Below are 16,632 nucleotides of genomic sequence, written 5' to 3'. Positions count from 1 at the left end.
AGTAAATTGAGCGCCCTTGCTATGGGCCCTAGAGTTACTGATTGGGTTAGAAACTGGTTGACTGGGAGGTGACAAAGGGTAGTGGTAAATGGAGTTCACTCCAGGGAGAGGGGGCATTACTAATAGTGTGCCTCAGGTACTGGTCCTTGGACCAGTTCTTTTCAACATTTTCACGACATTGGAAATGGATTGTTGGGAAAGGTTTGTCTTTTTGCCAATGATGCCAAAATCTGTAACAGGATAGACAGCCAGGAAGGTGTGGGAAATATGAAGAGGAATCTAGCAAAGCTCCAGGAATGATCTAAGGTCTGGCAGCTAAGATTTAATGCTATAAAATGCTGTTATACATTTAGTACTCAAAACTGTAATGAAGAGAGACAGCATTGGGGTAAAATTCCTTTAAACACAACAGAAGAGCAGGATCTGGATTGTAATCATATCTGATGATCTTAAAATGCCTGCATAGGGAGAGGAATGGTCAGCAGAAGAAGGAAGGTGATTTAGCCCCTGTTTAAGTCCCTGGTGAGACTTCATTTGGGATACTATGTACAGTTGTAAAGACTGTATCTTTTAAATGGATATAAACCGATTAGAGCTGGTCCAGAGGTGGCTACTAAAATGGTCATTGGTTTTCATTCTAGAGCATATAGGAATAGATTTAAAGATCTAAACATGCATACCCTAGAGGGGAAAGGCGAGATAGAGATATGATAAGAGACATTTAAATATCTCCAAGGTTTCCATGCATAGGAGTCAAGTCTCTTTCAAAAACAAAAGGTGGCTCTGGAACGAGGGGTCATGGGATGACTCTTTGGAAATATTGCTTTACAAAGTTGGTAGTGGAGGCATGGAACAGCCTCTTAGCATTTGGAGACAAAACAGTATCTGAATTAAATAAAGCATGGGATAAACACAGGATCTGAGTGATGGGAATTGCAAATCTAAATTAGTTGGATGAATGGGCAGACTAGATAGGCTATATGGTCTTTTTCTGACATCACATTTCTATGTTTCTCTTAGCCAAGATTGGGCTATATGAGTACACCAAGGAGACAGCTGGATGGGAAAATGTAGGGGAAGTAGAAACACAGCAAAACTAAAAAGACATATCAGTGCAACCAACCTTTTTGTTAGGAAAGTAAATAAAGCCAAGAGTAAAAAGAGGTCGCTATAGTCTTTCTAACAAAGTTAGAAAGGATGTGGAAATGTTATGAGAAGCTGTGAAAGTAGTCAGGAATGCAAAGATGCAAATGGAAGAAAAACTAGCAAAAAATGGTAAAACCGTTAGTAATAGAAGGAAATGTAAAAGTGAGATTGTGAAACTGACAAAAAAAAACCCAAAATATTTTTGTTAGGTGTTCACTGTGAGAGGGCCAGGAGCAGGACCATATAAACAAGCCCAAATAGTGAAATAGATTTTAATAGGTTTTCAGAAAATTGTGTTTATGAGAAGCTAACTAAACTCAATCGCCTCATATACAAACTTAATTAGGAGCCCTCTGGGGATAGGGAATTACCTTCAGTACCCGAATGTAATCCGCTTTGAAGTACTGAAAGGTGGAATAGAAATCTAAATAAATAAATAGACAAAATGAGGCCGGATGGGATCCATCCAAGGCTACTAAGGGAGCATAGGGAACATCTGGCTGCTGTGCTGCCTGACCTGGATGTGGTTCTTTTTCACAAAAGTGGAAGTAAGGAGGAAGCTGGGAACTATAGGCCAATTGGTCTGTGGTGAGCAAATTAATGGAATTGTTGCTAAAACAATGTGAGAGGGGTTTGTTTGGTTTGTTTTTTTTTAACAGAGATTTTTTTTTTCTCTTGATTTAGTTTAGTTGCGTCTGGAATAAAACCTAAATTTTATTAGAGTAGTTTTCAAAGATATTTATGCAAGTAAACAGCAATTTACCCGGGTCAATTGGCTTTCTGAAAATTGCATTCCCTCAGTACAGATAATGGTTTACACGGGCTTTCTCAGCATATGCACTTTTAGGAGATGTTTGGGGATGCAATCTGAGGGGTTTACAGAATGTGCACTTATAGCCATTTGGGGATACGTACCTGTTAGTGTTCACAGGATGCCACAGTATATGCACTTTAGCAGAATTCTGGGATGGAGAAGGTACAGAGAAGGGCAACCAAAATGATAAAAGGGTTGGAACAGCTCCCCTATAAGGAAAGGCTGAAGAGGTTAGGGCTGTTCAGCTTGGAGAAGAGACGGCTGAGGGGGGATATGATAGAGGTCTTTAAGATCATGAGAGGTCTTGAACGAGTAGATGTGACTCGGTTATTTACACTTTCGAATAATAGAAGGACTAGGGGGCATTCCATGAAGTTAGCAAGTAGCACATTTAAGACTAATTGGAGAAAATTCTTTTTCACTCAATGCACAATAAAGCTCTGGAATTTGTTGCCAGAGGAGGTGATTAGTGCAGTTAGTGTAGCTGGGTTCAAAAAGGTTTGGATAAGTTCTTGGCGGAGAAGTCCATTAATGGCTATTAATCAAGTTTACTTAGGGATTAGCCACTGCTATTAATTGCATCAGTAGCATGGGATCTTCTTAGTGTTTGGGTAATTGCCAGGTTCTTGTGGCCTGGTTTGGCCTCTGTTGGAAACAGGATGCTGGGCTTGATGGACCCTTGGTCTGACCCAGCATGGCAATTTCTTATGTTCTTATGAGGCAATCCTAGGAGTTCACATGAGGTTCCTCACTATCTGCACTTTTAGCAGAATTCTGCCAGGTGATCCTGGGGGTATATGCAAGTTTCTCAGTATGTGCCCTTTTAGAAGAATCCCTGGAGACAATACTGAAGGGACACGTGAGGTTACTCGGTATGAGGTCAATTTTAAAAGCCCGTCACGTACCATAACTGGGAGATATGCAAGTATGTACGGCCGGCACATGCTGCACAGATTTTAAAAAGTGCCGAGTACGCCCGTATGCCCCAGTACCAGCACAAATAAGAAATTGCAAAAAGGGGCAGGGCATGGGTGGGATATGGGCATTCCGGGACTTTTCATGCGAAATGTGTGCGTAAGTACGCACCGGGTTGCCCAGCCACGAAACTTTACTACTGCTATGGATGGCGAGTAAGTAATAAAATAAAAAATTCTATGCTAGTCAAAGGATTTTAAGAGTAGGTGTTAACAGGGTAAAAGGAAGGCTATTTAACTAGGGGCTTTCAGAAGTCCTATTCCTTACCTGGGCGAACTGGGAACAAACTGGGGAAACTGGTATTGAGTCAGTGCACATCTACTAAAATCCCCTCACGTGGTAGAGACGGCACTTGCATGCAAATGCGTGCATCCATATAAAGTTGTGCGCACATGTACACGCATACAGCCTATTTTATACCATGCACGCATATACTTGCAAATGTTAGAATATGGTCGGGTCCTTATGCAGGAGCCAGGATATGCCATGTACATGTGCGTCTTCACGCCAGTATCAAAGTTACCATCTATGTGCACTTTTAGCAGAATTCTGGTGGTATACAACGAGGTTCTCAGTATGTGCACTTTTAGCAGAATTCTGGGAAGCGATCCGGGATGTGTACATGAGGTTCCTCAGTATATGAGCTTTCAGCAGAATTCTGGGAGTTGATCCTGGGGATTAACGGGGCTCCTAGGTATGTGCACTTTTAGCAGAATTCTGGGAGATGAGCCTGGGTGAATACATGAGGTTCCTCACTATATGCACTTTTAGCAGAATTTCAAAAGGTGTTCCTAGGGATATATATGTGTGTTTCACAGCATGTGAACTTTTAGCTGTGTTTGGGGAGCTGTTCTAGGGGTATATTTAGAGGAGAAAATAAAACACAGGGAGACCCACTTTCGAACATATCCATGTTACAGCAATCACATATGTAAGCAGACATACAGTGATTGATATTATTATTATTTTTAAACTGTGTAGCAGAAGCTGCAGAGTTTATAAAGTGCAATGTATTTCCGCTCCATATGTGCACGCTTATATTTCCAATGCAGGTAAACACATACTTTTGCTACCTGTTTTATAAACGTACACCCATATATTTTATGCACAAAATTGTCACAAATAAACATCCAGAATTAAACACAGAGGCATGTATGTAATAAGGTTTGCATGAGAACTTGGAATCACCAGTTTGTTGACATCTCCACCAGTTCACCCAGTCCATCTCCAGTTCACCTAGATCCAGTTGCACTTGCAGAAGTCCGTTAGCAGGTGTAAAAACGTGCAAAGAAGTTTGGTAATGTAGACACGCAGATCTCTTACAAAATAATTGGGCGGATGGGCAGACTAGATGGGCCATTTGGTCTTTTTCTTCCATCATGTTTCTATGGTTGTTAAATAGCACCTACGACACGACCTTCTGAATACTGTCCTGAAACACCCTAGACTGCCTCTTGGGTTCCCTGGTAAAACATATGCACATCTTTTTTTTTAATAAAAATAGCACATGGAACCCTTTAGAAAATTCACTGAATGGTTTGTATTTTAATTCCGTGTTTTTCCAAATCGAGGCTCAAGGGGACTAACAATCATTTACAGTGTGTAGATCCCCAGAGGGCTTACAATCTAAGGGTTATATTTACTAAGCTGCAGTATTTTTCTGTAGCTGTGTCAACATTGTGGTAAAATACTGCCAGGAATAAGACCACAGCTTAGTTGCCCCTAGTGCCAGTGCACGATAGCAGCCCCACAGCTCGGGGATCGCCATCTTTTAAAGGCCCAAATAATCACCCCATCCTCACCCCTGAAAAATCCCTATCCTACCCCGCCTCTCCCATCCCTTGAGTTGGCCAAAGTATTACGACAAAAATAAATAAAGGTGAAGAAGTGGCATCCGTGTCCCCAACCTCTCCCTCCCAAAGCCTGCCCCTTGTAGCCAAAAGAAATAGTACCCCCTTTAGTCCCCCCGGACCTCTTAATATCCCCCCACACACACACACACACATTTCTGATGGCATAGTAGAGTCCTGGTGCCAAGGCTCTGGGTAAAGGTCACTATGCGGCCGACCAGCAGCATTTTCAAAATGATGGTGGTGGGCTGAGCCTGGAGGTCTAGGGGGGGCCCTGTGGCCTCCACTGTACCACCAAGGGATGGTAAGGTGACGAACCGGCAGAGAGGGGTAACGTTTGGCTACAAGGGACAGGGTTTGTGTGGGGTGGAGTAGGGCTAAGGGCGCCACATTACTTTTATTTGTCTAGTTTTCATACAGTGGCCACCTTAAGGGGGCAACAAATGATGTCTTGAGTCCCCCTAGGGGTTTTTATGCAACTGGGGAAAGAGGGCATATTTGAGCCACTCAGGCCTTTATAAAGAGCCCTGTGAGCACTGGGCCATGCTCCTGTTCGCAGTACCTCTTGAGGTGTAGCTAACTTTGTGAATTTGAGACAAGCCGCTTGCATCAGATGTGCTAGTAACAGCTCATTACCATACCTGCATTGTGCTGGGTTTGCAGGAGGGAGAGAGAGCGCATGGTATTTTAAATATCAAGCATTATCTCTGCATTGAGGTATTTGCCGCATGGCAGAGCTCTTAAGGTAGCTGAATAAATCACCCTCTAGGTTAGTACCTAAGCTAAGGAAAGGTTGAAGTGTCATGCCCAAGGTCACAAAGAGGATCAGTGGGATTTGAATCCTGGCATCCCGTTTTTTTTTTTGTTTTTTTTTTCCCAGCTGGCTGCTCTAACTAGTAGGCTGCTACTCCATTAGTTTCCATAAAATGTCTACCAAGAGTAAAAAACCGGTGCAGCAGTAACCATGGCAGATTTCAAAGGGAAGATCCATGCATGCTTCCCCTTTGAAATTTGGTGCAGTGTCTGTGGGTAAAAAGTAGCTGGGGATGTGCACCAGATGGGCAATTTGCAATTTATCCCTAAGTGAGTCGCAAGTCGTTGCAGTTTTAATGCTCTCCATTCCTGAAGAGGCAAAGCCAACCGGGTATGCAGTTACGTTCCTGTAGTGCTGCCCTTTAAGAAGACACTGTTTTCCAGCACTTGAGCTCTGCAACTTTCAGTGGTGCCCCAGGGCCTGTGTGTTGCCCACTGCGGAAGAGCACAGCCTGGTGTATTTTGCATGTTGTGCAGTGTGCATGCACTGCTGCAGAGGAACTGACCTGGGCTTCCGAAGGCTCTCTTCTTTTCAGACTAACCTCATTTAACCAAATCTTGCATGCAAATTTCTTTCACCCCGTTGCACCAATTTCATCTCTTTTTGATATAAAATAATAAAGAGCAATTTAGCAAAGTTTTTCCATGCTTGCAATTAAACATTTGTTGTAGCAATTACTTATCACAGCAGGAGTGGCAACACCCTTTTCTTTCTGGAAAGCCAGTGTGCCGCCTTATGTACTTATCTCTGAATTATGCACTCTTTTAATGTGGTAATTAGTACATGCCTTGATATCCCTTGACCCACTGCAAGAGTAATTTACTGTATTTCTGAAGCCATCATTAGCAACCAATTGAATTGTGAAGGCTGCAGAACTTCAACCAATATTCAGTTCAGGTAAGGATTCTGTATGATAACTGTAGCCTTGAATTTCGTGGCTAACAAAACTCAGCTAGCCAGTCTATCTCAAGGGCCAGGTCAGCTTTAGGGACTTTTGCATTACCTACGGCTCTGAGGCCTTTGGGCTGTGTCTGCCTGACTATTCTGTGACTTGTGGGTCTTATTTGCTCTGTTCACTGCTGTGGAATAGAAGAGAAAGCTAAAGCTAAGGACCTGTTCTCTCCATCACTGCTATCATCAGACATTGGATCAGTACATCATAATTTGGGCCACAGAAAGAAGATAGCCTGAACTTTGAAATCTATTTTCACTGGGCAGTACAGCATGAAAAATGATTAACTCAAGAATGGAGTAAATGTGAGTTGAAAGCTACATTCCAATAGGAAGGTTTAATTTTTACAAAGTGAATGCTGTTGTAGTTGTTCAGTGTCGATCATGAGCGCAGAGAGCGTACCTTGAGCCATTTGTTTTATGGACGAAGTGAGTGAAATGCCATCAATAAATAGATCTGGATGACCTTGAACATATATCAAAGCTTGAGATTCTTATATTGGTGCAGGAACATTGTCAAAAGGATGTTAGTAAAGATGTGTATGAAAAGTTGGCCAAGTCAACTGAATGCCGTATGTTATCTTTAAATATTTATTGAAATTTGTCTGTCCTTGGCAAGGGAGTCTTTCATAAGTCATGTTGGTATGTATAGCTGATACTTGTTCATATTATGCCTGATTATCTCCTTCTATCCCATCTAACACATGGTATCGGTGGGTAATGGGAATCACAGTTCCATGAATACATATTGAGTTCAATTAGTGCTGCTTAATTTTGGTTGAAGGAAAAACCCCAATTATTTTTCTTTTTCAAAAGCTCAAATTATTCTTGATTACTTCATTTGCCAGTAGGATCCAACTGGCTTCTCCTCTGCTTCCCCTGCAGGAGGATCACATAACCAATAAACAGAAAAAGAATGGACCATCCTCCTTCCTATGCATTTTAAAAACACCTGTACTAATTTAGGTTTCTACAGTGCCTTTCATCTATGGGGGCTATATAAACTCTATACCTCCTTCCAAAATATTCACCTTTTGTTGCTTTATAACATGGAAATAAAGAGGTTCATATTCAGTGCCTCTTAGCTAAGTAACAATGGCTGAATATATGCCCGGGATCAATGGCTGCCACTTAGCCAGATAACTACTTATCCTGCTAAATAATTACCTGGCTCAAGTGGTGGCCAAGGACATAATAGAGAGTGGTTGTTAGCCAGATAATGTATCTAGCATAACTCTGGTCATACCAAAGAGCTGTCCTAAAGTTAGCCAGATAGATTTATCTGGCTAACTTTTAGGTAGCCGGGTACATTCTGCTGAATATCCAGACTAAAGCACGGATTTTCAATGCCCTGCACACGTAAAATCCGGCCTTTCCGCATGTGGCCGGGCCTTGTGCGTGCCGAGCCAATTTTCGAAGAGGCCTGGCCATGCACATAAAGGTTGGTATGCGCACAAGTGCTGGGCTTCCTGGAAGGGGTGGGATGAGGAGGGGGGAGGGGGGCGGGCTAGCACAGGGCTATTGATGGCTGTCCTGAAGACTCGCTGAAGTAAGTTGTCAAGCAAAGGAAAAAAAGAAAAAAGGTAGGATTTAGGAGGTGAAGAGGGTGAGAATTTAGGTAGGGGGGGGGTAGGGAAGTTCCCTCCCAGTCTGCCCCATCGTAGAAAATCAGCACATTCATGTATGCATGCCGGGAAGTGCGCCCACATGGATGCAGCGCATGCAAGTGGAAACTCTACCCCTTAGCAGGATAGGGTTATCCAGCTAACTAGCTCAGCTGGATAGTGACTGAATATGGACCTCAGATGCATTAAAAAGTTTTTTTTTCCATGAATCCACACATCCCACCAACAAATAGCAAGTGGAAAATATATTCTAGAATTTCTTAGAAAATGAAGTAGAAATAAAAACATGGAATACATGAAGTACCCCTTGTACTTCTCTAGTAATCCTAACTACCAATAACTAATCACCGTCAAAAGAACACATCAAGTGAATTGGCCCCATTTGTGTTGAATTGTAGTAATTCACATGACAGAATAAATTCAGCAGCTCCTGTTAGGTCTTTCTTCTGGATAGTGCATTTCAAGTCAAAGACCCAACTGTGAACACCAAGGAGCAGTCCAAAGAATTCTCAGACAAAATTGTGGAAAGGCACAAATCTGGTGGCTGGTATAAAATAATTACAAAGTCCTCCGAGCACAGTCAAGGCAATTAAGTCAAGGAAGACCCTACCTAGGACAGGCTGTCCCTGCAAAATGGATGATTGAGCAAGGAGGAAACAGACCAGGGAGACAACCAAGAGGCCAAAGGCAACTTTAAAAGAGTTTCCGTGGCCAAGACTGGTCAAAGTGTGCATGTATCAACAATATCCCAAATTTAACTTGTATGGTAGGGTGATTTCCCTGAAAGGTGTGTAGTGAATCAGTGAGTGGAGGGGAAAACGAATTTAAATGCAACAAATGAAAAATGTTCGAGGTGTAGTCTTTCTATAGCCACAATAAATGGGAACCTGTTTAAGCTATACGGCTTAAGGAACAAACACTACAGCTACCCATGGGTTAAAAAAAAACTTGGTAGCATCTGATATACATGACAATATCTAGAGGCCTGAGGGATGATATCCAAGTACAGTTGAGTAAATCAAGACACACACACAAGGTCATATGGAGTGCTGTGGGTAGAAGGGGATTTGAGTATGCATCTCAACATTTCTCCTGTCTTAGTTCAGTACGCTAACAACCATGCTGTACCATCTTTCTTCCAAAGGCTTCCTTTCCTATAACAAATGAAAAGCACCTACATGCTCACCAATGGCATTTAATCTAACTGAGGAAGAAGGAGTACTTGTTTTCTCTGAGCTTATTGTTGGATGACCAGATAGCTCTGCGTACAGAGGTCTATCTCTGAGTCCTTTTATAAACATTTCTATTCCAAAGTATTCAGAGATTGGTAGCAATGCATTTTCCATTAAAACAGTAAAACACTGGCAGCCCCATAGCCTAATAATAATTGTATGCATTAAGCCAAACCAAACTCTGATTTGTGACCCAAGTCTGGCATATATTTCCTAAACCAGCTCTGTGTAGAAATGCTACAGAAGTAATGTTCTCAGACACCACGAGAACTCTATGGTACATTTCAGGAAGAAATTAAAATTTATACCTGTTTGCCCTAGCATATTCAGAATTAAGGGCCAGATTTTCAAAGGCCTGGCCACGCGCATAAAGCCTCGGGACGCGTGTAAGTCCCAGGGCTTCGGGAAAGGGGCGGGGCTGGAGGCCCCCGGCACAGCGGCCATTTGCTGCTGTGCCGGGGGGGTCTTGTGCTGGTGCTCGCAAAAGGTAAAACAAAGAATTGGGGGGGGGATAGGTTAGGGCTAGGGGGCGGGTAGGTTAGGAGAAGGGGAAGGGAGGTTAGTGTAGGGGGTTGGGAAGTTCCCTCCGCTCCGAAATTGGAGCAGACTGGGAGGGAACTGAGGAAGGCCGCGGGCCTCGGCGCGCGCAGGACGCACATGTGTCCACCCCGTTACGCGCACCGACCCCCGATTTTATAACGTGCACACCTGCGCGCGCGCATGTTCTAAAATCGGGAGTCCATGTATGCATGCGCGTGCTAGTTTGAAAATCTACCCCTAAGTAATTAAGCCTCTTGGTTAGTGTAGCTGGGTTTAGCAAACTTGGTTATCTGTTTTGCTCCCATCTGAGGCAAATAGTCATAAAATTTGAAATTTAAAAATTGCTTTTTCTTTCTCTGCTTTGTTTATTTAGGATTTTGTTTTATTCAAGTTGTGTTTTAAACTTTAATGTGTTGTGTGCTGAGTTTAATTGTTTAATTGGTTTGTGAGCTTGGAGTTTATGGATGTAGATGTTACCCACTCAGTTTTTGGATGATTGCGGCATATACATTTTTTAAATAAATGGGAAGGTGATCTAGGAATTGCTTCCTGGCTGGGTTAACACCACTGTGAGATCAGGCTCCAGAGGGCAATGTAAAGATGAGGCTTGATATTTTTTTTGGGGGGGGTGGCTTATTTCTGCTCCCCATTGCACATCTTCTGTACACACCAGCAAGGAGAGAGGGGGGCAGGACCAACTATTCTGGAAAGATAAGTGCGTACGACTACAAAACCCATTCTACTCTGGGCTGGAGTGTAACAAAATAACAATGAGAATAAAATTTCCTGATGTTTTTGTGCTATCTGGTCATTCTAGTTTCATAATTTCATTTTTTATAAACAGTAACTATTAACCACGTTAGAAACTGAGTTCTCCTCCCTCTGTTTGAAATACACAGTTCTATGGCTGAGCCGAATAAACCTGACCTGCTTTTCTTCTAGAAGGAAATTCTTTTCCTGGACTTGTATAATTACCTAGACAGCACGTCCATTTTTGCTTGCTCTGATTTCTTGTACTAACCAAGTTTAAGTTTTTGTTTGCTTTGTTTGAATGTTTTGGTTGTTGCTTTGCATGTGATGCTTTCCTCTTGGCTGGCAGCTGCAGGGTTGATCCTCTTCCTTTCTTTGATTCAGGTGCCTCACTCTTTCCTTTCCAGGTTCTTCCAGTTCTTTTAACATGTCAAATTCTGGAGATTTGTTCATGAGCGTGCAGTCACTCAATGGGGATTCTTACCAAGGGGCCCAGGTTGGAGCCAACGTGCAGTCACAGGTAGGCACCGTCAGATCTACAGGTATCACTAGTGAATATGCACCATATCCTGAGGACCCTCCAGCATGATGCCATTGTACTCGTGTCTCAAAGAACAAACAAAAGGATCTAAACTGTGCATTGGGAATGCATTTAGCTCAGGCTTGAAAGTAAAGCATTTAGAAACAGGTTTGCTATAGTCACCAGGGACATCTGCCTTCATGTTACTTCTGGCCAACCCCAGATGGTATTTCCAGTGGCTAAGTATCGCTAGATAGTAAACAAGAATCTGCAGGCAATTCCTACTGGTTCCTACTGCTCTTTAACTATCACCAATGAATAGTGGTGGGGAGTGAGGCCAGAAGCAGGTAATAACAGTAGATTTGCAAGTTGCAACAATAGAATTTGGCTTGCATATTTCTTAAATGTTCTTATAGTTGTTCTGAGTTTATTCAGTGGGGGGGGGGGGGGGGGTAGGGAGAGGATATGTTCTTGCCTGCCCCTCTAATTCTATCTCCCTTCTCGTGTAGGGAAAGACTAAAATGAATAATCCATTTGCCAGGACAGTGCTATGGCATTAAGAGGTGCAATTTTCAAAGGGATTTCTGCGGTTAAAAAGTGTTTCCTTGAAGTAAATCTGACAACTGCTCACTCTGTGTACTGGCAAAAGAGCACGTGAGGTTAGGTCAGGATGAAAACTCTGCACATAGTTTTGATTAGAAAATGTATTTGTAGAAGAACAAGATGCAGATCTCTGCAGGACCTTTCTCTGAAAATTGGTGCAAAGACTGAGTTAAAATTGGACTGGACTCTACAGCCAGATAGGTAGCTTGAAAACTGGCCACTAGAAGTAAGTTCAGATTTGCCTCTGGTTTTCCTTCATAAAGACTTCCAAGATTCACTAAGATTGCCACAAATTTTGCCTTAAAAAAATGCTGCCTTTGCATAATTACAATGGCAGTCTGTGATGGTCGCTGGGACTTTGCTGGAGAATGGTTTGTATGTGCTTGGTCTTTGGGTCTCAATTCATTATGGAAAGTCGTCATCCATTGCTTGTGACATCACAGGATGTTTCAAATAATGGCTTTAGATGTAGTTAATGCAGAACTTTGACATCACTGAATGTGGCTGATAGATGGAATTAGTAATTCATTCAGCATCTATTACTGTACTTACTGTAATAACTAGCAGTTATCTTCTGGATTCACACCACAAGTATTATCATGCGGTGGTTGGAAGGGAATGTTTTATTGCAATCACTGGAGAAGTGAAATTTCTTGATATTTAGCATATTTTGTTCTTTTTTAATCAGATGCATGAATTGAAATTGCTTGTGCATGACTTGCATGTAAATGGAAAAATTATAAAATGTTAAAAGATCCCAACTGATTTTGGCCTAATATTGAAAGATACTAGAAATGTTTGTTTTGCAAAAAATGTAGATTTGTGTTGTCAAAAATAGCCCATGCTGCAATCATTTCAGCTGTATGTATGGACGTTTTAAAATGCCTGGCTCAGGGGACAGGGGAGGTATTAAACAATCAAACAAGCAAGAGTGCATTTTAGGAGAAAAGGTTTGAACAACAAGGCCAGTTAATGAAATGCCTGATTGAAGGGCTGCCATTCTTTCATGTCTCATGGAAGTGATATTGGATTATACCTTTTCCAGCTTGGAAGTCAGGATACCCCAACCCCAGTGGTTTACAGCACAGAAGACTCAAGTTTGAGTTTTGCATCCAGCAGGAATGGAAGGACTCTGTGGCATGCTTGGGGAGGGAGAGGATACAGCTGCTGCCGTTATGAAGATCCTGCCAGCAATAGTGTGTCACTGGGGGTGTCTTGGAGTGTTTCCTCACGGCCAGTGAGAGTACTAAAGTCATTTGGGCGTATTCTCTGGGATAGAGGTATGATAAGAAGGAAAAAAGAAGGGATAGTTCCTAAACTTGGATGGGGTAAGAGATGTGAAAGCAAGTATAAGAAGAAAATCAGGGGAGAGAATTTCAGAGTTACAGCGAATTTTCTGTTAAGTGTCAAGGGGGTTATACTGCACTAAATGTAGCTCTCCTTCCTGGAACAACGTCCAGGACAATGTGCTTAAACATCTCTAACAGTGGTTCAGATCGTGGAGGGCCTTACAAGTGGCTAATGAGATGAAAAACCTTAAGGAAAATTAGGAGTAAGATGAAAGACTGACAAGGCTGTAATATGTTAGTGTAAACTAACCAAAACTGCTAAATCTGCAGGTATATCACTGAACATAGCCAAAGGTTTGTGGCTTGACAATATTCTGAAAAGTAGAAAAATAATTCTAAGTTATGAATCCGGAGTGGTTGGAATTTAGATTTAGATGGTGGTGAGGGGGAGGGTAAATGGGGTAGGAGAGTCACTGCTTGATTTCACTAGTTTTTCTTGCAGCATCCTAGTATAATAGTAGGGTACTAACTCCAGCTATTGCCCCTACCATGCTGGAGGTTCTCCTTATATTCAGAAGAGCTGCAGCTATTTGCCAAACACTGGGAAAGCGACACGGTACTTTAGTGAGGATCATGGCAAATGCAGGAATGTGGTTCTGGACAATGTCTGTAGACTCAGCACACATGGTATGATGTAAACTCGCTAACAGCTTGGGGGAATGGTCAGGCCATCTTATAAGCGTGCTGTCAGGCAGTCACCCTTGTAAAGCAGTACTGTGTCACTGTTTACCAAAATCACTTTTTGCACACTTACTTGTATGGTGTGAATAAATAGCACCAAACACTCCTGTGCAGCATGATCTGCAGCAGAGTTCAGTGTTGTAGCTGCTAGGCTTATGAATACTTCAGTTAGTTCAGCTCTCATTTTTTAAGTAAATGTATCTTCTTTAGAGGACTCCAAAAAAACCCAAAAAAAACCCGAGGCTTCTGTAAAAGAGCTTTGCAGCATATCCAGCTGCAGAAGAAGGCTATTGTTTGTCGTTTCATTCTTAGTGCCAGTTACTTGTTCTTTGAGAGACCTGGATATAGAGCAAGTTTGCCCTTTGCTTTCTTGTAGGTTGGTATTTTATAGTTGAATTTTGCAACTCAACTTTAAATCTCCCACAAGAAATGCTCCAATGCTCATAATCCATGGCTACTAGGATTTTATGTGCACATCAGTCTTCCATTGTAGTGAGACCATGCCCCTAGTAAAATTCAGCATTAGACCCTCTTTTCTTCTTTTGTAGTAAAAGTATATGAGAACAGTTTTGGATGTGCAGCTGTCTGGAGTTGGAGAGTTGAATAGAAATCAGTGGTACAGAACTGGTGAAAACTATTAAGACTTTAAAATTGACTAATGGATCACATGTACTCAATCAATGAGGGACATGTAGAAGAAAACAAGTAAAGAGAAAATGAGGTCTTTATGTCTTCAAATTGTGTGAGGCAGCCATAGACATCTATGAGGGAATGAAGACTGGCTCCTTTATTTCCCTGGGTAAGGGCCACCACTAAATCATTGGTCCCCTTGTTGGGATTAACAGAATGTATGTATTCATCCCTTCCTTTGTGCAGGTGACAGCCATTAGATCAGCTGTTGCCAGTCTGACAATAGGATACAAGTTATCTCCCATTTATTACTGGATGTATCACACAAAACATCATTACTACTACTTGGAATACTTCATGAGGCATGGATAAATGGGTAAATAGCCATCACATTTTTAGCACATAGTTTGCTCAGCATGGCAGAGGAATGGAAGGATAGGGCAGTGGGATATCAATATTGAGCAGTCTAGTTTCTACTTGAATGAAAGTATTCTTAAATGCACATGCTGTGAGCTTCAGTACCATGGACAGCAGTATTGCCCCGTGCTGGATAAATGGTAATGTACAGCAGGAAATCCCAGGTGGAGTCCTAATAAGATTATGCAGTGCATTCCTGTGCAAGAATTACTTGTAGTTGCTGAAATCATTAAATTTGGAAGAGGTGTTTCTAGGAATTAAGGCAGGTGACAAGAGTAGCAGAGAATGCCTCTGATGTTGGCTGTTCCACATCTGGTAATCATTGTGCTCGTCTGCTAAAAAGAAGATATAAACCCTAACCAAGCAAGCAAAAGTTCCCATCACTTCACAAATTACTCTGTTCTATGTATTAATGCTGTGTGTTTTTTATAAGAATGATGTTCAAGGATTTAGTTGAGACAGTGGTGTTTTACCCCACGTAGGATGCGCTCAGTACAGAATTTCTTTTTAAGTACTCAGTATAAAGAAATTAACAAATAGAAGCTAAGCTGCTAATGTGGTTAACTGACTGACAGATGTGGAGCACCACTGAGGTAAGTTTTGATAAAAACAGAAACTTCTACCAAAACAGGGTAGCAAGCCTTGCCCAATTCCCAAGCCTCACTGCTGCCCAGTAATGAAATGCTAACTAGCTAAAGCCAGCAGAGAGACCAACGTCCTCAAACTGTGACAAAGTGTTCTTCACTTCCGACAGTGCAGTGCTCATGATGCTCTCTCCTTTCCTAACACCCACTCAGAGCTAGATAGAATTGCCCCTAACAGGGTATATAAATATAAAAAAAAAAATACCCATTGAACAATGCTACTGGTTGAGGCCTGAATGTAAGGTAATAGGAACAGTACCATGGCAGCTAGCCGGATTTCCACATAAGCTGCTATTGTTTTAGGTTCTAAGTTCGGAGCTGAGGAGGACAAGTTTTGTAGTGCCACCCTCATTGTTGGTTCAGCTTGTGAATGGCTCAGCAGGAGCTGAAAGGATCCTTTTCGTCTTTCCTTCCTCTCCTTCGTGTTTGAGCTCCTGAATTAAACCTGTATAAAAAGAAGAACCTGTCCTCTCTCTCTCTCACATGCGTTGGCTGCCCTGACCGGTCTACTCTCCTATGTTTCAGAATGTCCAGGGAGAACAGTGTGCACGTAAATAAATAACCATGTTTTATTTACCCCTCTCTATTTGTGTTCATGTAGGTGGATACCCTTCGCCATGTTATCAACCAGACAGGAGGATACAGTGACGGACTCACAGTGAGCCAGATGTACAGTCCGCAGGCCATCAGTGTAAGGAAAAAAAAGGCTTGGTTTTCACTTTGTTCTCCCAATTATTTCAAAGCCATAGGGGCTTAAAATGCCTCGTAGAAGGGACTTTTTAGCTTTGTGGTCTCCTTGTTTGTATGCTGCTTTATCGCTTCCGCAAGTGGCAGATTTCTGCCCAGAAAAGTGGTACGCGGGCAGGTTTGTGCAGGCAGCTGGCATTTAGGCCTGTCAGACGTAATCAGCATTTGTGTAGCATCTGCGGCCACTTGTGTTCAGCCGAGAGGCGCTGTGGAACAGGTGACACTTCCCAGGACAGTGGTCCAACAGAACAAAAACTGTTAGCTGTGAATCTGGGCCTCCCAACCATTTTGTTACATCTTCACAGTGGCTGGTAGGACCGCATATTGTGCAAATCCAGAAATAA

General features: G+C 42.2%; 1 protein-coding gene across 7 annotated transcripts in view; it reads left to right on the top strand.

Annotated features, from left to right (window-relative positions):
- Nucleotides 1–16,632, top strand: part of PBX1 (PBX homeobox 1) — a 704,885-nt gene that overhangs the window by 583,253 nt on the left and 105,000 nt on the right. For 3 of the 7 annotated variants that reach the window (XM_029617579.1, XM_029617578.1, XM_029617577.1), the window contains 2 exons: nucleotides 11,105–11,217; nucleotides 16,143–16,325. In XM_029617579.1, coding sequence (XP_029473439.1) covers nucleotides 11,105–11,217; nucleotides 16,143–16,298 — 269 coding nt within the window. In that variant the 3' untranslated portion in view covers nucleotides 16,299–16,325. Of the gene's footprint in view, nucleotides 1–11,104; nucleotides 11,218–16,142; nucleotides 16,326–16,632 lie in introns of those variants that run through there. The other 4 variants (XM_029617584.1, XM_029617583.1, XM_029617581.1 and 1 more) reach the window with 2 other exon arrangements.

The sequence above is a fragment of the Rhinatrema bivittatum genome, chromosome 10, assembly GCF_901001135.1.
Source record: "Rhinatrema bivittatum chromosome 10, aRhiBiv1.1, whole genome shotgun sequence".
NCBI lineage: Eukaryota > Metazoa > Chordata > Amphibia > Gymnophiona > Rhinatrematidae > Rhinatrema > Rhinatrema bivittatum.
This window is presented reverse-complemented; position numbering and strand designations above follow the sequence as displayed.